Source organism: Sarcophilus harrisii, chromosome 4, assembly GCF_902635505.1.
Source record: "Sarcophilus harrisii chromosome 4, mSarHar1.11, whole genome shotgun sequence".
In the NCBI taxonomy this organism is placed as follows: Eukaryota; Metazoa; Chordata; class Mammalia; order Dasyuromorphia; family Dasyuridae; genus Sarcophilus; species Sarcophilus harrisii.
The window spans coordinates 318,065,123-318,089,360 of NC_045429.1; the positions used below are offsets into that span (position 1 = coordinate 318,065,123).

Sequence of the window (24,238 nt, forward strand, 5' to 3'; positions counted from 1 at the left end):
CAAGGGCAGGGATTTTCCATTCTTTAAGGAACCATCTCTGAACCATTTTCTGCCAGCTAGTTTTGACACCTTATACAGACAATCTGTCAGGTAAGTTGCTCCTCTGATCTCCAAGAGCATTTCCTTCACATGTGGCCAGGTTCTAGGTTGTTCCTAAAAAAAAGCAGTGGTTGATTCTGCCCCATTACTGGACTCCTATTACTTTTGGAAATCTTGCTAGAAGGATGGTCAGTATAGAAAAGGCAGACCATATAAACCAGTCTGCAATAACAGTGAGCTTTTCTTGGAATGGGGTAGGATTTGGATTCCCTCTCTCTATTTCCTTCAGGGTTTCTCATAATGTGGGCCCTGAATGCAGTTGTGCTAATCCAGTTTCATACCTTGTAATATTCTGATGGGTTCTTTTAAGAGACCTGGTCAGCCCCATGTAATCTCACCAGTCACTACTATCACCAGGAAGTCATTGGCTCCATTCTCCAGCCAATTTTCCAGAAGTTCTAAATTCCCCCCCTGCATTGGGGTCCCAGACCTTAATGGTTGCTGTGAGGATGTCCACCTACCTTTCCCCAGTCTCTGGGTATTTTGGGTACATCTTTTGGGATAGGAAGCCCATGTGATTCTCCCTTTCTATTGCTCTATAGACACTGTCTCTGGACATGACAAATTGGTGAGAATATACAAGAAATCAAAGAAAGTAATTTTTTAAAAGAACAGTCTTTGAAGTGAGTAATTTTTTGGAAAAGGATTTTTCCCCCCTGTCAACTATTCTTGTCTCCTAGGCCATCCTCTTGGCTGCCCTTTTCTGGGGCTGATTCCAAGGGACTTCCCACACCCTGTGACCAGATTCTCCCATTTATCTCAAAGGTATTTTCTCCCTCTAGAGAGGTCTTTGGCTCTTTGTAAATGGGGTATTTTAGGGAATGTGCAAATGATGTGTACCCTTCTTGAGAATGACCTAATCTCTCCCCTTTCTTCCTATCTCTTGGGAAGAGGAGATAGGACATTAACATAGCTTCCTCAGGCCTTATTCCTGTGCAGGCATTGAATATGTGTGTGTGTATGTGTGTGTGTGTGTGTGTGTGTGATGTATATAAATGTGTGTTGTATAAGACACAGAAAAATGAGACGCCAATGTAAATGTGTTTGCTTTGCTATGCTAGTAAAAGAAATCCAAGTGTTTTCTGTTCTAAAAAACAAGAGGCTTTGACTATCATTCAGAATACCAAGCCCAGATCCTTTTTCTCTTGCATCCTGTCTGTGCTGTGAGAAGGGTGCCCCTTCAACATGGAAGAAGGTTATAGAATGAGGAGGGAGAAATCTGGTCTTTGCCTAGATGAGGACCCTTATCTCCCCCCCTCTCCCCCCCAGTTCCCAGCTCTAGGGAACAATTTTTACATTTTTGGTTTCTTGCTTCTCCGGAACAGTTCTCCAGAGGAACTTTCCCTTCTTTGTTTCCCCCTGAGGCAATTGGGATTACATGACTTGCTTAAATTAAATATCTGAAGCTCATTTGAACTCAGATCCTCCTGATTCCAGGGCCTGTGTTCTTTCCTATCCACTGCACTATATAGCTGCTCCATTCTTCTTCTTTTTTAAAGGGTCAGGGAAAATACAGGGAAGGAAAAAAGATGAATCAAAGCTTCATCCTTAATTTCAACACACTGACATTCTCCAGCAGCATCTTCCCCAACGAACCATGCCTTCCCTGCAGCGGTGCATCCCTGCTTCTTGCCAGCCTCTACTCTCCTAAGCCTGCACTCAAGACATAGAATTCAAGTAAAGTGTTTTATAGGACTTAAGCTGCCAGGTCTTCTTACCCAGCTTTCAACTTGCCTGCTTAACAACAATAGGTTAAAAAAAAAAAACAAACTAGCTGGGCTGCTTCCTGAGCTTCATTTATTTCATATTTTAAAAAATAAAGGAAAAAAAAAAAAGCTTAAAGTTGGAAGTTGAACCAGAGGGAAGAATGGAGTATGGGCAGATACCAGGAGAACAGGGAGCTATCCCAGGACCAGTTAGTTGTGCCCAGATTGGATATGACAGGGCACTGAATGCTACAGAGCCCAATATCTTCTGCCTACGGTCTACTCACCCTGAGTCCTCACATTGTCTAGATTCCCAAACCCTCAGAGGTTCAAACTAACCGATTCCCGTTTCTTCCCGACTCCCGTCTTTTATCCACTTCCACTCTACTCCAACCCAACCCCAACCCTTGAGGAATTAGCAAGGCCAGCCTGGGTAAGAGGGGATGAGAAGGGCAGGGCTTTGGCTTGAAGGATTCCCCTCTTGGTGAAGAAAGGCAGCAAATGTCGGTGTGGGCGGGCACTGGCATTTCCACATCCCCAAACTGTACCCCAAGTGCCATAGTGAAAACGGAACAGGGAGATGGAGGCCAGAGTCCTCCTGTGCTCTGTGGTGGAGAAGGCTTTAGTGTCCCAACTAACGGCTTCTTGGTTTTCCCCTTTCGGGACTGGACTTGGCCATCCTGTGGAGACTGGGCTCTGTTCTTCATCTCTGTGCAACCCTCAAAGCAGCAAAGGCCTAAAAACCTTAACTAGGATTGATTGTCTTCCACAGGCACATAAGAACACATCTGCTTGGTTTTTCCTTTCTCCCTTCCATTTCAGGATTAGGTTTTGTTAGCCCCTGGAATCTCTGGAAAAATAAAGTTGGGAGGTGAAAAGTTGACTCGACTCTGAGTTTTGTTTTGTTTTAGGAGAGGGAAGGTGGGGTGGGGGTGAGTAGGAGGATTTATCTTGTACCATTTCTTCCTTTCCTTTCCAACATCAAACAAATGACGAGAATCCTGCTATAGGGGCCCGGGAGCCAGGAGCGAGGCTACTGGGGGGCCGGTAGAGCGTGCTCTGTTGGTTGGGGGGATTAGCAGGGTTCTGGGGCGTTGGAGTCCGACTGGCTTTGGGCCGGAAGAGGCTGCCCTGTTGGGTGCTGTTGTTAGCAATGGAGGCTTGCTCGGGCTCCCCTGAATCACTCTCTGTGTAGCTGTAGGCTTGCGCCCGAGAGATCCCCTTTTGCTGCCGTCTCCACGAGTTGTAGTAGGTAGGGTCACTGATGTAATGGTTGACAAATGAGTGGGCCTTTTGGTGGTTCTGGTCTACCTCATACTCGCTGTCGCTTCCCTGAGGGGACAAAGGATTATATTAATGGCTAAGACAATAGTAGGTCGGTCAGACATTACCCTGGGGGGAGCAGAGTGGGGTCCCATATTCTACAGAATGGTGGTGGGGAGGCAGAAAGCTTGGGTTCTAGCTCCTGGTCAGTCAAAGGATCACTGTATGAACCTAATCTGGTCAGTTCCTCACGCTCTCCAGCATAGAACATTTTTCAAACTCATAGCAAGGCCCAAGGAGATCAAAGATATAAGGATATTCTCTGGAACTAATCAATAAGCATTTATGAAGTGCTTATTGTATACCAGTCATTGAGTGCTGGGGATACAAAGCTTCTCTCCCAAGGAGCTTATGTTTAAATATAAATCAGAACATGCAAGATAGACCACTAGGTCTAGTGTCAGGAAGTTGTTCATTTGTTTCATTCCTGTCCAACTCTTAATGAGTCCATTTGGTGTTTTCTTGGCAAAGATACTGGAGTATACTTTTCCAAGAAGACCCGAGTTCAAATCCAGCCTCAGATACTTAATAGCTATATGAGCCTGGGTAAGTCCTCTTGTTTGCCTCAGTTTCCCCATGTGTAAAATGGGGATAATAATAGCAATTGCCTCTGAAGGTTGTTGTGATCAAATCAGATAATTATAAAGTGCATAGTACAGTGCCTAGCACATGTTAAGCACTATATAAACATTATTTATTATTATTATAATAAAGACAAAATAACCTTAGTGGGGATTGAACCAGCAGCTGAGGGTAGGGATAGAGCAGAAAAAGGCCTCCTGGAAAAGATGGTCCTTGAAGTAACTTCTGAAGGAACCTGAGGATTCTAAGAATCAAAAGTTGGGAGGGAGACCTTTCCAGGAGCGGTTAACAGTCAGGGCAAAGATTAATGATCGAGTGAAGAGTTTGGGTAACAGCAAATAGGCTAGTATGACTGGATCATAGAGTGCATGTAGTGTGGGAAGGATGGTAAGATGGTAAGAGGGAGATTAGAAAGATAGGAAGGTGCAAAGCTGTCAAGAGTTTTAAATATCAAAATGAGGAAGTCATTGGAATTAGTGAGTGGAAGGGACTGTTTTAGGAAAATCACTTAGTTTTAGTGGAGGATGATTTGGAGTAGAGGGACTCCTCAGGCAGGTGAGCCAAGTTAGAAGGCTATTGCAATAGTCCAGGTGATGAGAACATGACTTTTTTGTTATTGATCAGTTATTTGAGACTCTTTGTGACCCCATTTTGGGGTTTTCTTGACAAGAGATGCGGGAGTGGTTTACCATTTCTTTCTTCAACATATTTTATAGATGAGGAAATTAAGGCAAATAGGGTTAAGTGACTTGTTCAGGGATTTATCACAAGTGTCTGAGGCTAGATTGGAACTCAGGAAGACAAGTCTTAATTCCAAAGTCACTGCTCTATCCACCTAGCACCCACCATCATCTGGATGGAATCATCTATAGAGAGGTAGTAATTGAACTCATGGGAGCTGATAAGATCACTAAATAAGAAGGGAAAATGCACTAGGAGGAGATAATAAGAGTGAGGATTGGTGAAGAAAGGGATTGCTAGTTTATACATAATTAATCTTTGATTTTTTTGTATGCTGTATTATTTCACATGGCCTCTCCTCTCATGGAGATTTTGCCCTATAGGAAGTGACTATCTCTATGCCATGTATTATTGTATGAAAAGAATTTGAGGGAATAATACTCAACTTTTTTCTAGGAATTAAAAGCACTGTATAGATGAAACATCAGTATAAGGAACAAGTTGTGGTAATTACTTCTGTGTAAAGATGAGAATAGTCATTTACAGGGACTGAGGACCAGCAAAGAGATGATCTGGTATAAAGGAAAAAGCCTTAGATTTGGGAATGAGACACTTGGGTTTAAATCCCAATCTGTGTATCCAGCCTGTGATAACCTGGCGCAAGGCAATGAATGTCTTAAGAGTCTCAGCTCCTTAATCTGTAAAATAAAGGGTTGGATTCAATGATCTCTGAGATCCTTTTCTGCTCTAGACCTATAATTATATCATCGAATGAATCAAGACTTTCTAAGCTAACCTATCTCTTTGCTCCCATGAGACTGTTTTACTCCAAAGCCAAACCCAAAAATGGGGTCACAAAGAGTCTCAAATAACTAGCCAACAACAAAAAAGCCATGTTCTCATCACCTGGATTATTGCAATAGCCTTGTAATTGGCCCACCTGCCTGAGGAATCTCTCTACCCTAACTATTCACCACTAAAGCCAGCAAAGTGATTTTCCTAAAACATGTCCTCTCCAAAGCATCTTTGGATCCCCTGAAAGCCGAGTTAGAGAGATGCCTCAGATCCTGCTACTTCCCTGCCTTACCCCATGAAAAACTCCTGCAACCAACCCTAGCTCAGAGACCCAGCTTTTCAGGCAGCTGGTGGTGCCTGCCCAGAGCAGCCAGACAATAGAAAATCCTCCTGCCCAGCTCTGCCTCCTGTTCTCTCTGTGACACAATCCTGCACAATACAAACCACCCCTTTTCATTTCAATGGTCTAGCGGCTAGCCTGGAGTGAAACAAAGAGGGGCAGTGACAATCGGATAGGGAAGAGAGACCCATTCACCATTTCCCTCTCTCCAACCTAGAAAAAAAAATGTGGAGGGAACCTTGTCACCTGGCTGAAGGAGACCCGGCTGGGTGGGAAAGAGCCCAGAACAAAGTCATCCTTACTAAGATGGGGGGGGGGGGGGGGATGTGTCAGGCTACAATTGCTTGAGCTAACAGTCCCTCTTCTAATATTCAAGGATGTGAGTAAGGACTTTAACTCCCCTACCTCCCTCTGTCTGAAGTCTTTAGTGGTTCACAAGTTTTGGATATGATGGAAGTCTCTTAATTCCTTCCTTCTGATGAGACTGAGGACCTTAACGTCTGCATCATTATTGTTGCTAAGGTCTTCCAGGCTTAACTTTGCCTACCTGTCTCCTAAGCTTATCTGACCCATTTATACAATCTAGGAATCTGTGAACTCTTGTTACCACCAATGCTGGGACTTTTCCGTGTACTCTGACTTTTCTTAGAGCTTAAGCTCTTTGAGAGGCCAGAACTGTCTCAATTTTCCCAATTCTATGCTCAGCATTTAGCATGGTACTTGGTACACAGGAAGCACTAAACAGAAAAATTTTCACTCAGTCATTTTAAAGCTGAGAAAACAGGGAGCAAGGAGGTAGATTGACCTGCCAAGTCAAACAGTGATAAGGAGCAAGACCAACATTTATACCTAGACCCTCTGACTTTGGATCTTATCTTCTTTGTACTATAGCATGGTTGATCTTGGAGAAATCCCAGGGAGGTTGGGGTTGCTCTGGGGATGCCCAGACATCCAGTCATTTCAGGATTTCAGCTATCATTTTGGGTCCTTTCCCCCAACTCTCCCCCCTCTCAACCTCTAGAAGTTTTCCCTGTAAGCCTTCGTTGAGCTGTTGTTCCACTAGTTGTGACCCCGTTTGAGATTTTCTTGGCAGACACTTTGATGAGTGGTTCATAGTTTCCTTCTCCATCTCATTTTTTTTTAACAGATGAGGAAACTGAGGCAAACAGGGTTAAATGACTTGCCAGGGTCACACATCGACTGAGTGAGGCTGTATTTGAACTCAGTTCCTTCTGACTTCAGGTCCAAGGACACCTTATTCACAGCATCACTTAGTTTTCCCATTAAAGGGTTACCTTCAATCTATTCTCTATCTAGTTTTGTACACATTGTCTCCCCTTCTAGAATGCCTCCTTGAGGAGGGTGGAGCAGGGATGGGATTTCTGGTGGATTTTATTTCCTTTTTTTTTTTTTGGGGGGGGTAACCCTGGGGCTTAGATCTGCCTGGAACATATTAAGTATTTAATAAATGCTTGTTGATTGATTGACATGGGGCTGGATCAGAATTGGGCAGACCCCTGGGAGGAGATGGGGAAGTATGGGGCTTTTGGAGCTCTCCAGTTCTGAGATCCCAGAGATAGACAATGGGGGCATCTGTGGCAATACTTGCCCGAGTCTCTGAAGGGGGCAATAAGGAGGTTTGGGGAAAGTGCAGGGAGGTGGCAGGGGGATTCATGTCTCTGTGCACGGAGAAAGCTGGTGAGCAGCTGGGATGGAAAAAGGAAAACTCCTCCTTCTCCCCTTCCCCCCTGATTAGCACAAAAGCATCGAGTCTTGGAGCCGGAGAAATGGTTGTAGCTTGGCAGGGGGTGGGAGTGGAGTGGGGAAGCCTTTTCTCTACTTCCCTCTTGAGCATCTGGCACATACCCTCCTGGGAGATCACATCCCCCATCGAGAACCCCATCCGTTGGTTTGGAATGTGGGACAGGGCTTTTTATGTTCCTGGTAGGGATGGGGGTTGGGGGAAACCCTGTGCGTGAATGGGGGAAGGGGCCCTTGCTTGTGAAGTGGGGGAGGGGCTGAGAAATGAACAAAAAAAAAGGGGAGAATCTAACCTGCATTTGCTTCTATCCCAGCAAATTGACACCCCTCCTTTCCCCAGTCTCTGGCCAGGCCAGGTCAGGTTAAAGTGGCTGCCCTGAGCTCTCTGAGACCCAAGGGAGGGCGGTTTGTCATAACTGGAGATGGTGGGGGGGGGGGGAGTGGGAGAGTAGGCTTTGTCTTTTACAACATCTGTTTCTTTTCAGGCAGGAGGTGGAGTGTGAGGAGGAGGAAGAAGAGAGACAGGGAGGGGGGAACCAGGGGCTCTAATGCTTTGAATCTTCTTTCTGGTGCTTTCAGCTCTCCCTCTGCTCCCCATAATTGAATTCAGCTTTGCTGTAACTCTGCACACAATAGGGGCTATTCATGGGCAGCCCTCAACTCTACCAGCCAGGCAATCGAGTGACAGCTTTCAGCTCCTGCAACTCTTAAGAACTCCTCAAAGCCACTCCATCATCGAGGAGAGGAGAGTTTGGCAAGAGAGGGGCTCCAGGGGCCGGTGGCACAGAATCCAAGTTGAGGGAAGGGGAGCCATGGAAAACAAAAGTCGTGACAAAAGGAATGGGAAGCAAAGGGCTGCTTGTTTTGAGGCTCATCACCATATTGCTGACTAGGTTCTCCATCAGAAAGAGACACTTTCCAGTGGGTAGATGTAGGTGGGTGCAATCAGACTGAAAGACCTTGGGGTGGGGAAGGAGGAGGTGTCCCTCTGATACAAAGCAGACAGAGCTCACAGGACTATGGAATTCAATGTGCTGTCACCCTGGCTTTCTGTCTTCAGTTCCCTTTGCACTGGTATCTACCTTTATCTACCTTTATGGGAAGCTTTTTCAAATCCTTCTTAATTTTAGTGCCTTTCCTTTTTATTTCCTATTTATCCTATGTATAACTTGTTTGTACATATTTGTTTTCCTATTGTCTCCCTTATTAGATTGTAGTAAGTTCCTCGAGAATAGGAATTGTCTTTTGCTGCACTGGTATCCTCTATGGGAAGCTTTTCCAAACCCCTCTTAATTCTAGTGCCTTTCCTCTTTATTTCCTATTTTCTATTTACTCTGTTTATAACTTGTTTGTACATATCTGTTTTCCTGTTGTCTCCTTTATTAGATTAGATCCTGTCCTCAAGGTTAGGAATTGTCTTTTGCCTTTCTTTAAATCACCAGCACTTAGCACAATGTCTGCAATATAGTTAGTAGGCATTTAATAAATATTTATTATCTGACTTAGCTTTTTAAAACTGGAGGAAGTTAATGTGGTATAGTTGACAGAGTATGGTAGGGCATTCAAAAAAGTTAGTTTGACCTTGGGCCAAATTAAGAGAGGCAATGGAGGAATGAGGAGGCAACAACTGTTCTGATCAGATTTCTGGAATAGGAGGTTCAGTGATGGGCTGTGAGTGAAAAGAATAATAATAGCTAGCCTTTATATAGTGCTTTAATGTTTACAAAGAGTTCTATAGATATTTTCTTATTTGATTCTCATACTATCTCTTAAAGATAGGTGTTATCATTATTCCTATTTCACTAATGAATAAACAGAAACAGAGGTTAAATGATTTGTCCAGAATCACACAGGTAGGCAATGTCTGAGGACGGATTTGAACTCAGGAATTAAGTGGCACAATGGATAGATTGCTGGTCTAGGAATCAGAAACTAACTTCCTTAACTCTGGGCAAGTCACTCAACCTGTTTACCTCAGTTTCCTCAATTATAAAATGATGATCATAATAGCACTTACATCCCAGAGTTGTGAGTACCAAATGAGATATTTGTGAAGCACATAGTAGATACTCTATAAATGCTATAAAATGGGGCACAGCATGGAAAGAGGAGTTTGTTTTCCTAGCATTTAAATATTTTAGGTCCTCCTGATTTTGGGTCCAGAGATTTATCCATTCTACTACCTAGCTACCTCAGCTTCCTGAGAAGAGGGACAATGTTGCCATAGTCTCTGTGGGATTTTTGATGGACTTAATCTGATTTATCTATAAGGCAGTCTGATATGCTGAGATTAGAGTTATATTAGAGTTCCAGCATTTTTTCATTAAAAAATGAAAATAGGAAGCTATTTTCCTGTTTTTGTTTATCCCTGAAAATGCATTGCTTGATTACCATTTCACAGTCTCTGATATTTTTGAGTAAAGTAATGGCAAATTTCATGTCATGTCATGGCTCACTTCTCTCTACCTTCCACAGAACAGAAGTTATATTTATTTTTTTAAGGTTACAGAGGGTGGGTCCATTGAGGCAGAGAACTAAGATTATTTCCTTTTTGGGAATGTTTTGGAGATACATTCTGGAAGAGATAGAATTGGGGTTCAAGCCTGAAGCTGGATTTGAATTTTCCTTCTTTTTTCTCTATAGTCTTAAATCCTACTCTGTCAGCTTTTAGGATATTTTATTATGTTGAATACAGGGCTAGAAAGTCTTTTTTGAATTATAGCTAGATTTTAGATGTGAAAATATTATTTATAGGTTGTCCCAAGTGACAGTCCAGTTTTAAGACAATAGTTTGAGACTTTTGGAATAGCCTTTTATTTGTTATATCAATACTCAATAAACTCCAGTGACTCCCTATCACTTCCAAGATCAAATACAAAATGCTCTATTTGGCATTCAAAGCCCTTCCTGAACTAGCCCCCTCCTGCTGACTTTTTCCATCTTTTTATACCTTACCACTCATTTATAGTCTTTGATCCAGTGATACTGGCTCTCAGCTAGCTGTTGTCCAAACAAGAAACTCCATCTTTTAGCTCTGGGCATTTTTTCTGCCTGGAATGCCTTCAACTCTGCCTATTAACTTCTTTGGCTTTCTTCTAGTACCAACTAAAATCCCACATTTTATGGAAAACCTTTCCTAACCTTCTTATTTCTAGTGTCTTCCTTATGTTAATTATTTCCTATTTATCTTGTACATAGTTTGCTTTGTCTGTCTTCGTATTTTGCCCCCAACATGAGATTAAGAACTTGTTCGAGAGCACAGACTGTCTTTTGCCTCTTTTTGTATCCCCAGTGTCTAGCATAGTGCCTTGGTATATAGTAGGTGCTTAATAAATGTTTATTGATTACCATTTGTAAAATCGAATTAGGGTTGGATAGGGCAACCTTATGATAATGTAAAGGCACAGGAGGTAGCAAAAGGTGAGGCTGCAGTTACCTTCCTACCCAGAATTTGTTAGAAAAATGATGAACACCCACTACTGGTCTGGGGAAGACATAGTTAGCACCTAGGACATGACAGTTGTGACCATTAAGTAAAGAAGGTTATTTGCCACAAGACTCTCTTCAGAAAACAGACAAATTCTAGCATATTCATTAAGAGAAACCAGTGTTGCTCCCATTGGGAATTTGGTCATTCATTCCAATGATGCTGCCTTTCCTGGGGACATGAAGCATCTCTTTGGGAACTAGCTCTGGGACCTATGACACATTCTTTTGAACAATCCCAAGGAAGACATATCTTTTTTCTCTTTGAAGGTGGAGTCAATTTTCAGATTGCCAAGAATCCATTGGAGCCAAGTGTGGTAAATGAGGGATCAAATATATATCACTAGGACATCAGTTCTTTCATTGGCAAAATGAAAATAAGGGCAATTTCCTCAAAGGTTTGTTTTGAAGGTAGATAAAATATCCTTGAAGTCTTAGTGGAGTCTTAATCTATTGCACTTTGATTTTTGGGATTCCCTTTGTAAAGCTGAAATGCTACCTACAGAAATATGAACTAATTGTAATAAAAAAATGAACTGGGGCTATAACTGCCTCTGAAAGTCAGAATTTCCAAAGAGAGATCAAATACTACTAATGGTAATAACAACCCATTTCTAAAATGATTTAACAGACATTCATATGGCACTTAAAACTTAGCTGTACATGCATTGTTTCACATGAGTCTAACAAATCTGTGAGGTAGGCGCTACCATTGTTGTCCCATTTTTTAGTTGAGGGAGTTTCCCAGCCCTGACTCCTGACTGCCTATCCTGGACTATTATTTCAGAAAAGTACCAGATACTATGATCTCCTTTATTCCTTATTTTCCCACTCTCTCTTCCTTTCCAACCTCTTCTAATTTCCTTTTCTCTCTCCTGCTCCTCCTTTTCTTACTGCCTCAAAAGTTTTGAACCATGAAGTACAAACATATCCCAAGGTTCTTTGATGGACTGTATTAGTCTATGCCCTTATAACTCCATTCTCCATCTCTGTATTTTTCTCCAAAATGCCTCTTCCTGACTACCACTTTGCTTTATTTTGTAGTCTCTCCCAGCAGAATATAAGTTCTCTGAAGGCAGGGCTTGTCTTTGCTTGTATGTTTATGGTCCTTGTGCTTAGCACAGTGCTTGGCCAGTAGTCAGCATTTACAAGCTCATTCATTTATTCATATATATTCGTTTTAAAAAGCAATCGCATGACTTCATAATCATGCCTCCAACTTCAGCTATCTTGTTATCAGTTGTTGAACATCAGCCATCTTGCTGACTTGGAATCAGTCCAGATTGATCAGCAGCTTCCACATGACCACATTCTCTCTCTTTATAAAATAAAACCTAACAAAATAACCACACAACCCACACTTAGGGCCAGTGTTGATATTAATCCTCTTTGAAAGAAAGCTTTTAAAGTCTCCAGTCCAATTATTCCCTAGAGCCTGAGGCAAGGAGAGACCATGTGGCGTCCCCCTTTTCACTTCAAGGAATGGAATTCTGAGTTGCTTGATTTGTCAGTGTCTGAAACCTATACCTAAGTTTCCATAAGCATAAGATAGCTACATCCAAAGGTGTGTTGATAAATGTTTAACAATCAGTTTTCTGGGGGGAAAAGTGCACACGACATACTTTTAAGTTTCATCAGCATTACTTATATTTCCCCCAACACTTTCTTAATTCTAGACATTCAACCAAGCCCTGATCTGTAGCATTTGCTGATTTCTTAGGTGAAAATGTTCACAATGAAAATTTAACAAATGGTTCTATTAAATGGATTTGAGCTTGGCTAAATCCGAAGTAAACCCAATCAACTCAATAAAAATAAAGCTTCAGAGCATCCTTCAACCAAGGGGAAAGTCAATAGTTTCCAAAAGAATATGATTATGGAATAGATTTCTGCCCATGCAGTCTCTTTAATAAAGGGGTGGGGGCTCAGACAGCAGTATACTCAGCATACTTTCCTCTTGGTACACTTTTTCCCATGGCTATTGCATTTATTTCCATGGTTTTGACATCTGCCCTAGTATAGTTCATAGATCATAGCAGAAAGAGTGCTAGGCTTAGAATTAGGGGGCCAAGGTTTAAACCCCAGCTTTGCTACTTGGAAATTGTATAACTTTTGGCAAATCTTCTGACCTTTTATTTATCTGGGAAATGAGGGGGTTGAATTAGGTGCCCTCTGAGGTCTATTTTAGAAATGAATGCATAGTCCTATTATGATTCTTTTTATCATCTGCTTGGCCTTTTGTAAAAGTCTAGTAAATAGGCCTTCCTGCCTCCACTTTCACAGAATCTTGGCAGGGATTTCAGAGGTCATCTAGTTCAAAGGGGGGTTGGAATAGCCTCTCCATATATGTAAGTGGTCAGTCAGCTTCTACTTAAAGATCTCCTGTAAATGGAAAAACACTACCTCCCAAATCAGCTCATTCTAATTCAATGTTAGATGGCACTGACTGTTAGTACTTTCTCACCCTCCACCCCTGCCTTCCCCATCTCCACCCTTATATCGAGTCTAAATCTGCCTCTCTGCAGATTTCTACCCATTACTTCTAATTTGTTTTGCTAGATCAAGAACAGATCTTATTTCTTTTCCATAAGGCAGCCCTTCAAATATATGAATTAATCAATTAACTTATAAGCATTTATAATTGTAATATTAATCACTATGAACTTAGTTAATATTTCAATATTATCAGTTAATTATATATATCAAAATTTCTTCTACAGGAAGTGCTGGTTGAACTTAATAGTTTTATAAAATAGATTTTTACTGATACCTTATTTTTACTTTTAGATTTCTCACTACATCAGTTTCCTTTTCTCTAAAAAAAACTATTCCTTAAAAACAGATAATTTAAAAAAAGGAAGAGGAAAAATGAAGTTCTACAAAGTCAATACATTTAAACAATCTGATATTAAATCTGCAAAGGTGAGAGGAGATATGTTTCTGAGCTATGTATCAGAGATATGTATCTGACCTTAAAGGAAGCTGGGGATTCTAAGAGATTAGGAGGGAGAGAATTCTAGGCCTCCAAATCAGGTTGGACAAAGTTATGGAGGTAAGAGAAGAAGGATTGTGTATGAAGAATAGATAAGTAAAGGTGCACTATAGCATTTGTGATAGACAGTAATGAGTCAAAAGATTGGAAAAGTAGTAAGGGGTTTAGTTATTAAGGGCTTTAAATGTCAGTCAGAGGAGTGAATGTACATTTACACAATATGCACATGTGTATATTTTCTTCACACAGTGCATTCATGCTAGATTTAAACATATGTGCATATATTTCACATGTGCATGTATGCAAACATTCAACAATACTTATATGCAGGTATATGTTCACAGGAATAATATATGTATACATATATATGTAACACACACACACATATATATATAATTTTAGCCTTATAATAACCTTAAGAAATAGGTACTATTTTAATCTCTTGTTTTGCAGGTAAAAAAACTGAGACAGACAGAAGTTAAGTGTCTTTCCCAGTGTCACAAAGCTAAGTATCTGAAGCAATATTTGAACTCAGGTCTTCCTGACTTCTTGACTCTTATCCACCTGGTTGCATCTCTTGAGTTTACATTTACTTAGAGGTAATAGGAAGCCATTAGTATTGAATAAAGAGTGACACAGTCAAATTGATGCTTTCGATATTTAGTAGCTATGTGGAATATAAGATGGAGTAAGAAGAATCTGAAGACAGGAAGCCTAAGAAGAAGGCTATTGCAAGAATTCAGGTAATAGATAAAAAGGACCTGAACAAGGTGCTAGCTGTGTGAAAGAAAGAGGCATAGTGAGAGAAGTTGTGGGAAAATAAGTCACAGGATTCGGCAACTAACTAGATATATGGGATGATTGACATTGAGTTGAAGATAATACCACTAGAAGTTGTTGCATATGACTGATGAAATACTAGTATATTATAAGAAATTTTGATCAGGATATTCTCAGAAAAACCTGGAAAGACTTATATGAACTAATGCAAAGTAAATAGAATTAGAAGAACATTGTATACAATAACAGCAATGGTATGATGATCAGCTAGGAATAAATTAGCTATTCTCCGCAATACAATAATCCAAGGTAATTCTGAAGGATTTATAATGAAATGTGCAGTCCATCTCCAGAAAAAGAACTGGTGGAGTCTGAATGCAGATTAAAGCATGTATTTTTTTGCTCCATTTTTCTTGTGCTTTTTGGTCTATGTTTTCTTTCACAGCATACTTGACATGGAAATGTATTTTTCATGATGACACATGTATAACCTACATTAAATTATCTGTCTTTTCAATGAAAAGGGGAAGGGAGAGAGGGCGGGAACAAATTTGCAACTCAAAATTTAAAAAAGAATGTTGAAATCGTTTTTACATGTAATTGGGGAAAATATAAAATTTTAAAAAATATTAAATTTAAAAAAAATTGTTGGTTGGAAATCTGGGTTACTGGAAAGATGGTGGTTCCCTTAATAATAACAGGGCAGTTTGGGAGAAGAGTAGGTTTTAGGGGAAATAAAACAGGTTTTATTTTGGACATTTATTTTTATTTATTTCTGTTGAGTTGGAATACTTATGGTACATACACAGTTTGGAATTTAGTGTAAGTTGCTGGTGATGTGGAACTAAAATGTAGGGGAGGAAAGAGAGCAAGAGAGAGAGCAAGAGAGAGAGAGAGAGAGAGAGAGAGAGAGAGAAAGAGAGAGAATGATGATAGTAATGGAAAGAACAAGAGATGATGAGATCACAAGAGTTGTTGGTCTTGGCAGTTAGCTGAGTTTCTTCATAATTGGAGACTGAGGTGAAGGACAAGATAGTGGAATATGAGGAGGAAGAGAAACAAGGGTGTTCTCAGAAAATGGCCTCAATTTTTTTTTTTTTTTGGTTAAGTATGAGGTGAAATCTCAGCTGAAAGAGTAGCAGGGAAGGCATAATGATTGAAGAAATGGTACAACTATTGTACCCTCTAGAAATCTTTGTACAGTTTAAACATCCCTGCTTCCTTTTCAGATCCTCACGTGGCTTGGTTTCCAGTCCCTTTACCTCCCTGATTGTTGTTTTTTGGACATCATCCATTCTCAATCCATTTTTCCTAATACTGTCTCAGTAACCTTCCTTACTTGTGGATTTATAATTGTTAGTCCTTTGCAAAAAATTGGTGGCTCTTCATTGCTCTTTTGTTTAAGATTCAAGGACCTCTATTCCTTTTCCAGCCTTGTCTCATCCTGTTTTCCATTCAGTTCAATTTCCAAATCTGGTTAACTTTGCTCCTCCTAGATATGCACTGGGCTCTCTTGCCTCTCTGCCTTTGATCATGATGCTCTCGGTGCCTAGAATATCTTTTAACCCACACTTTGCATCTTTATTCCTACCCATTTTTTCCCCTGAGGGTTTAAGTTTTTTTAGGGGTTTAAGTGACTTGTCCAGGATCATCATTGTTATTCTTGAAGAAAACCAAAACATCAAGAAGGTGGCACCATGACAGCTAGTAAGTGTCTGAGACTGGATTTGAACTCAGATTTTCCTGACTCCAGAGCTGGTGTCAACTAGATACTGTCCCTATTTCCTGCCTATTTTAAAAGCTAAACTCCAATGAAACTTGGAAGCTGAACTCTCATGAAAACTTCCCTGAGTCCATTGGTTGGTAATGACCTTCACTTATAGACTTCACATAGTCCCTTGTGTTGTATTTCTTTAAGGCACTTATCACATATTAGTATGTTCTTGGGGTTGAGGTTAGGTATTATCTCCTCTTTGCATCTCATGCAATGTGCTATACCCAGTTGCTGTTTCATATGCGGTTTGTTGTTTTTATAAATTGGAGGAGACATCCTGTTCCACTGACCGATCTTCGTTATTCAACAGAGAATATTCACACAAAGTCATCACAGACTCCTTGGAGACTCAGGAAGACATGACTTGGTACTTCCTTTAGCTAAATCCTTCAAATTTATAGGAAGCAATTAAAGTGCTGAAAACCGGTTATTTAACTTGCTATGGATTAATTCTCATGTGGCTCTAAAGCTTCTGAAAAGTTGCATAAAAATACAATCAAAGATTTTGATGAATGGAAAAGGAGATAAACCAGGCCCATAGCAAGGGATCTGTATGGCACATTCATCTGGACTGGGAGTTAGAGGATATGATTCATTCACTTACTAACTTCCCTTCAATTATTAAGATTTCTTCCTTTGTAGAATTGCTTTAACTATAAAATGAGGCTTTGTGGCCCAATGGAAAGAGTTTTGGATTTGGAGCTAGAAGGAACTGGGATTCTAATCCTACCACTGACAATAACTGTCTTTTGAGGCAGATGGTACAGAAGATCTGGATTCAAATCTGGTCTTAGATACTTTCTGGCTGTGGGACCCTAGGTAATTCAATTACCTTCTATTTACCTCAGTTTCCTCAACTGTAAAAATGAGGATAATAATAAAACTTACTTCACAAGGTTGTGAGGATCAAATGAAATATTTACAAAGCACTTAGTACTGTAGGTATTATATACAGTTTATTTCCTTTCCTTCCCCTATGAATCTTTGGATTACAGAATATTTAGTTTTCTGCTTGGCATACAGTAGGCATTATGTAAGTGCTTATTCTCTTTTTTCTCTCTCTTAACTTTAGGAACACAGAATACCAGAGTAGAATGGACTTCAGAGAAATTAAGAACAACATTCTTCTCTAAAACATTATTCCTGACAAATAGTCATTAGGCTTTTGCTTAAAGATTTCTAGTGACCAGATACAACCATTTTTATTTATTTGTTTGTTTTTGGCAAGGAAATTGGGGTTAAGTGACTTGCTCAGGGTCATACAGCTAGGATGTGTTAAGTGTGTGAGCTGGGTTTTGAACAGGATTCACAACCTTCTGACTCAAGGGCCAGCGCTTTTTGCCATCTAGCTGCTCCAGGTACCACCATTTTTGCCAAGGGCAATCCATTTAGCTTGTGGACAGCTCTAATTGTTTTCCCAATATCTAACCCAAATGTGTTTTGTTGCAGCTTTTCATTTTTCATTCTAATTATGTTATTTCTGAACCTTAATTTCCACATCTAAAAAATGGGGATAATCATACCTCTTGGATTTTCTATTTCCCAAGGTTTCTGTGAAAATCAAATGAACATTTTCATGTCTGATTCTTTGCAGTTCTATTTTGGGTTTTCTTGGTAAAGATACTGGAATGGTTTGTCATTTTCTTCTCCATCTTATTTTACAGATGAGGAGACAGAGATTAAAACAGGGTTAAGTGACTTGCCCAGAGTCATACAGCTAAAAAGTATTGGAGGCTAGAAAATTAAGATTATAAGTATAAGACCTTGTAAATCTCGAAGTGCCAAATAATCAGCAGTTATTATCACTAAGGTTATTGTTAGTCGAAGAATGATATTTCACTAGAACAAAGATTCTTATTCTAGAGGCCATAAACTTAGGTTTTTTTTTTTTTTTTTTGATAAACTGAATTTGAATATAATTTTTTCTTTGTAGTCATATATTTTATTTTATACATTTTAAAAAACATCATTCTAAGAAGGGGTCTCTAGGCTTGCCTAGATAGGGGTCCATGGCAAAGTAGTCCATAGATTATTTCCTAGTATAGGAATTGCATTGTACTTGTTTCTATGAAACATTAAAATAACCAGAAAAAGATTTGTAGTCTACTGGGTGCATGCCTTTTGAAGAGTTTCTGGAAACACAAGGGTGAGAATAACAAAAGAATGTGATCAGAAGGCATGGATGGACTGTGATCCGTAACCATGGGAGTAAGAAGTACCCAGGCTGGTGAGATCATAGTTCTTTCAAAGTAAAGAAGTGTCTCTAGTGAACCCAGGGAAAGTACAGAAGGTCATGGGTAGCAAAAGAGAGGTGGGCTTTGGGAGACAACTGCCTCTTTTTCCTCTATCTGTAGAAGTGACTGTTCTCTAAGTAGCTTCTGTATCGTATCACTTCCAAGAGGAGAGAGAAGAGGAAATAAAATAAACTCATGCATTAGTAAAAGGAGCCATGCCTTGCTAGGCATGTTGACACTAAGCCAGGAACTCAGGAGCCCTATTTCTTAGTTTTGGGCAGGTCAGTTAATTGTGGATATTGGATTGGTTCAGACCACTAAAGTTAAAAACTCCTGTGCTTGAGTGTTCATTAGTACCAGCTTTCCTAGTAATAGGGATAACAACTAGATCCTGATTTGTGTGATTGCTCTGAAGTTATACCATTATTTAGATTCACACAGTATATTTTTTTCCATTGGATTCTATTAATTATCTTATTTCTAGTCTATTTTGGGCCATTTTGTACCAGTTATCATATTTAATATAATCACTTCAAATAGTGAGAATTAACATACATGTAGTCTCTTCAGAAAATTCATTACATGAATTAATTGAGACTTAGCTAGATAGACACAATAATCTTTTCAATATACTATAATGCCTAGGTGCTTTGGGGTTATACTAACAGGTGGGAATCACAGCTAGAATTCAATCCAAATTAGGATAGGGACAGGAATTAGATTGGGACTCATTTCAAATCACTTTGATTAATATCACTTCCATTTCCCTTCTAATTCTCTATATAAAGTCAGAATTGTGTCTTTCAGGAGCAGCTTTGGACCTGGAAGTTAGGTTTTTGCTGTTTGTATCTTTGGCACATCACAGTGGAAAGGATGCTAGATTTGGAGTCAGAAGACCTGATTCAAATCTTTTATGAATGCAAATGAGTCAATCCTTCTTCTTGGATGTCAATTTCCTTATCTGTCAAATGAAAATCTCTAAGGATACCTTTGATTCTCAGTTCTATGATCTTAGGTTACAGACAGCATGAGCTCTGCAAACAAAGGAGTAGCAAGTTTGGAGTTTCTGTAGCCTCATGGAAATGAAGATGGCTAGATGATACAGTGGATAGAGCCATAGACCCAGAGTCAGGAAGACCTGAATTCAAAAATGGCCTTAGACGTTTACTAGCTCTGTGATCTTAATCCTGTTTGTCTTAATTTCCTCATAAAACAGGGATGATAATAGCAACTATCTCTCAGAATTGTGTTAGGTGCAAATGAAATTATACTTGCAAAGCTCAGTGCCTGATACATAATAAATGCTATGTAAATCCTTCCTTGTTTTATTCAATTGTTTTAGCCATGACTCTTTGTGATCCCATTTGGAGTCTTGGCAAAGATACCAGAGTGGTTTGCCATTTACTTCTCTAGCTCATTTTACAGATGAGGAAACTGAGGCAAGCAAGGTTAAGTGACCTGCCCAGAGTCATCCAATGAGTAAGTGTCTAAAGCCAGAATTGAACTCATAAAAATGAGTTTTCTGAGTCCAGGCCTTGTACTCTATTTGCTGAACCATCTAGCTGTTGTATATGCACATACAAGTAAATGTCTATATACATATACACACAAGTACATGTATGTAACATATATACATACACACATTTATACATGTACATATACACACTTTCTTACACATATAGTATTATCTGTACAGATACAGCCATAGATAAATTTACATAGAATATATAACATAAATTACATTTCTATTTGTATCTCTCTTGTAGAGAGTACAGCCTGTGTGGATATTTATATAGCTCTTTCTATCTATCTAGATCCATATCTGTGTAAATAGTACCATCTGGCTCCCTTTTTTTAAAATAATATTTTATTTTCCCTAATTACATGTAAAACAATTTTTAACATTTGTTTCTTTAAATTTTGATTTCTAAATTCTTTCTCAACATTCCTCTTTTCTCCTCTCCTTGAAATGTTAAGCATTCTGAGATAGGTTATACATCATGTACATGTATATAATTTGCAGCAGAAGACTTGAATGACAGAGAAAAAAAAGAGGAACAAAGAGAGGGAGAAAGGAAGGAAGGAGGGAGGGAGATGGAGGAAGAAAAGGAAGAAGGGAAGGAAAGAGGGAGAAATAATATATTTCAGTCTGTATTTAGACTCCATTATTTCTTTCTTAAGAAGTAGATAGCATTTTTCATGATAAATCCTTTGGGATTGTTTTGGATCATGGTATTGCTGAGAATAGCTAAGTCATTCACAGTTGTGTATCATACAATATTACAATTGTATTGCTATTACAATATACAATATTCTATGGGTCCTACTCACTTTATTCCCATCAGTTCATGTAAATCTTTCCATGTTCTTCTGAAATCATCCTGCTTGTTATTTCTTATAGCACAATAATATTCCATTACAATCATATCCCACAACTTGTTCTGCCTCCCTTTTTCTGATGCTGATTTGCTCTACCTTGCCTTAGATACTTTCTCTAAGCAAATTAGAGCTAAGTTACTAATGAATCTTCCCACTAATTAGCAGAGAGGCACTACCTCACTATCTAGTTCCCTGTCTAGCGGATGACAGCTATCATTCTGAGTAATTAATCTTCAGAAAATAGGGAATCCCTTCAAATTTAGGGCATTGTACTAATGTGGACTTTGTTCTGACAGAGCTTTAGAATTTTGTACTAATACATAGGTCTCTTGTTCTGTTGTCAGAAGCTGGGCATGGGTAGGGAGCTACCATCAACTGGATTCTGTGCCTTGTGGATTGGAATCTTGGGAGGGTCCCTTCATCTTTCTGACTCCCAAACCCTGCAGGGGCTGCTTATGCATGCAGTCCCTGCTCCTATGGGAGTACTGCATTATTCTCCACCTTTCTTTCCAGGCTCAGGCTATGGAGCCTTGATCTCAGCTGGAACCTTTTCCTCACCTGAGAGTCTGAGATTTCGGAGGGCTTTTCTGTCAGGCTGCTGCTTTCTGCCGGAATCAGGTCATTGTACTTGGTGACATCCTCATCTGAGTAGTGAAGACTGCCTGGGCTGGGTCGTGGAGGAGACCTGGAGAGGAATGGGAAGGCAGGATAATGGGAAGAGGAAAGAAGGAGGCTACAGGGTACTATTCACTGTGGAGAGAAGTTTTTCTTCTGGGCCAGTTTTTAAGTAGAGGGTTTCTTCTTTTACTTTTCATTTATTTATTTAAAAGAAAATGTGTGTGTGTGTGTGTGGGGGGCAATTAAGTGACTTCCCTAGGATCACACAGCTAATAAGTGCCTAAGGCCAAATTTGATCTCTAGTTGTCCTGATCTATCTATTCCACCTACTTACCCCAAGAAGGCTTCTTAACATTTCTATTTTAGATTGCTCTGGCTAAGAGATTATTTAAATTGCTTCCAAATCCCTGGGTGAGGTGGAGGGAATCTGGCTTGTGGATCATCAGAATACACATGGGATAGAGGAGCTTCTGGCTTTTAGCATGAGGAGGAATAAGGGGATATGTATAAGAGATACCAGAGATAAGGATGGTACTCATTTGAGTAATTTAAAAATGAGTTTGAACTCACTGCAGGAGATGGTGGTCTGTCTCCCTATTTTCCTTTTTCACCCTTCCATGTGAACATCACTGCTGTGTCTGGGACCCTTGGGAAACCTGTGTACTTCCCAAAGAAAGAAGCTGGACCATCTGCCCAGACAATTTTCGCAGCCTGATGGGTAGAGGTCAACCCTTTCTGATACTCATACACAAAAAGGTGGTTTTCTAGGAGGGGGCTTTGACTCAGAGCTGCCTCTGCAGCTGGGTTAACGACTGGTCCTGCTTCTAAGGAATGACCTGTATCAAGGAGGTCCCTCCCTCCTCTTCACCTCAGCTTCTCCCACACAATTTAAGTAGGTCCCATTCATCTCAAAAGAAGTAACTGAAAACAAGCTGATGACCTGCTGCTGTTCTGAATGTAAGTCACAGAGAGTGCCAGGGTGGAAGATCACAAATACAGTTTCTTGTACAGGCAGCTATGAGGGAAAGCTGGAAGCAGCTTTGGGGAGCTTGGGGCATGTGTGTATGGCTGGAGAGGCATTCTGGATGTACACAGTGGGTATAGAGAGGGCCCCAGGTCTGTGTATTCTGTGGGTGGCTGGGATGGGGAGGGAAAGGAGGGATAGTGAGGTGCTCTGTGAAATGTGCCCTTGTTCAGCTGTGGCTGGGCAGGGGAACCAGCCCAGTGGGGCTGATCTGGCCATCCTGAGTCCTGCTGAGGTCCTGACGCTCTGGCCTCAAACAGCTCTTTCTTTGGGGAGGCCTGGGGTTTGGCTGAGGATGAGAGCTCGCCTCTCTGGTCTGTAACAGCCCTCTTCTCTTCTCTCCCTCCCTCCGTCCCTCCCCCTGCTGAACACACACATCGCTTCTTCCCCTCCAGCCCTGGGAACAGAGCGTGCTTTGTTAGCCTTGCCTGGGAGAGTCTTGAACTCCCTTCCTCTCTGAGCTGCCTTCTCCTGATGAGCCTGAGACATGCATGCTAAATAGATCCTGGGGAGGAGCCTCTCATGCTGGCCCTTTTCCTTCCCTGTTTTCCCTAAACTCTAGAAAAATAAAACATTTAGGTCAGTTAAGGTGACCATTTTGCACCCCAATAGACTGCTCTGTATTCTAGCTTTGCATCAGCCCTGTGGCCTTCAGCAGAGCAGAAGAATTGACCATGGGAGAGAACAGTGTGTTTGAAATGAGGTTGGGGTGAGAGGATGAGGAACGTGTCCTTTCCATATCGTCTTGCCCTTTATCTTCTAATTCTTAAAAGGCCAAAATACAGCCTAGTAATCACAGGATTGATCCACTATGTGGGGGAGGGATTGGCAAATACTTTTACATTATGTATGGATAAATGAGGCTCTGGGGCAGGATGTTTGGGACTATGGAAAGAAATAGTGATGGAGTGAGGAGGGGAGATCAGTCTGAACAAAATCCCAGACCTCCACCTAATGAAATTTCCCTTATTTTCCAAGAGACCTGGAACCTCCTAGATCATAGGGTATAGAGAGATCCCTCAGAAAAGAGAAATGATGGAGATAGGTAAGAAATTTCCACACTAGCTAACAGTTTCTGTCCCCCCATGACTACCACTTGAAAAGAATTACCTAGAAAGGAGAGAGCAGGGCAGCCATTGCTGGACACTGACTGCTCTCTGTGACACCATCTCTCTTTTCTGAGGGACCTCTCTATACCCTATGATCTAGGAGGTTCCAGAGAATAGGAAGGTGACTCTGTAGTGGAGAAAAATCTTCAGCCCTTTGCACACAGGAGCACTGAGCCTGACCTGGAGATGACTTCCTTCATTCTCACTTTGGCAGAGATGAGCATCAGGCCATGTCCTTTTTTCTTTTAAACTAAAAATGCCAAAGCACCTGTCTAATGGAAGTAATCAGTTTGCATCTGCTCAGTATCTTTATGTAAAATGTCATAAGAAGAGATAGGGGAAGTCGTTTGGATAGAATGTTAGATTTAGGATCAGAAAGATCTGAATTGTAATCCTGCCACAGACACTTATTGTCTGTGTCTAACTCCTTCATATACCTTAGTTGAAGCTACTTCATGTTGTTGTTATGAGGGCCAAATGAGATAATAAATGGAAAGTGCTTTGTAATCCTTAATGCATTATAGAAATATTAAGTATATTTTTAAAAAATCAAAC

The 24,238-nt window shown here is 40.4% G+C and overlaps 1 protein-coding gene across 2 annotated transcripts in view; it reads right to left on the minus strand.

Annotated features, from left to right (window-relative positions):
- Window positions 1-1,553: 1,553 nt before the first annotated feature.
- The window catches only part of SDK2 (sidekick cell adhesion molecule 2), a 436,057-nt gene continuing 413,372 nt past the window's right edge, over window positions 1,554-24,238 (minus strand). For both annotated transcript variants that reach the window (XM_031965742.1, XM_023502570.2), the window contains 2 exons: window positions 21,491-21,617; window positions 1,554-3,137 (listed from right to left, as the gene is read on the minus strand). In XM_031965742.1, the coding sequence (XP_031821602.1) occupies window positions 2,787-3,137; window positions 21,491-21,617 (478 nt within the window). In that variant the 3' untranslated portion in view covers window positions 1,554-2,786. The remainder of the gene's footprint in view (window positions 3,138-21,490; window positions 21,618-24,238) is intronic.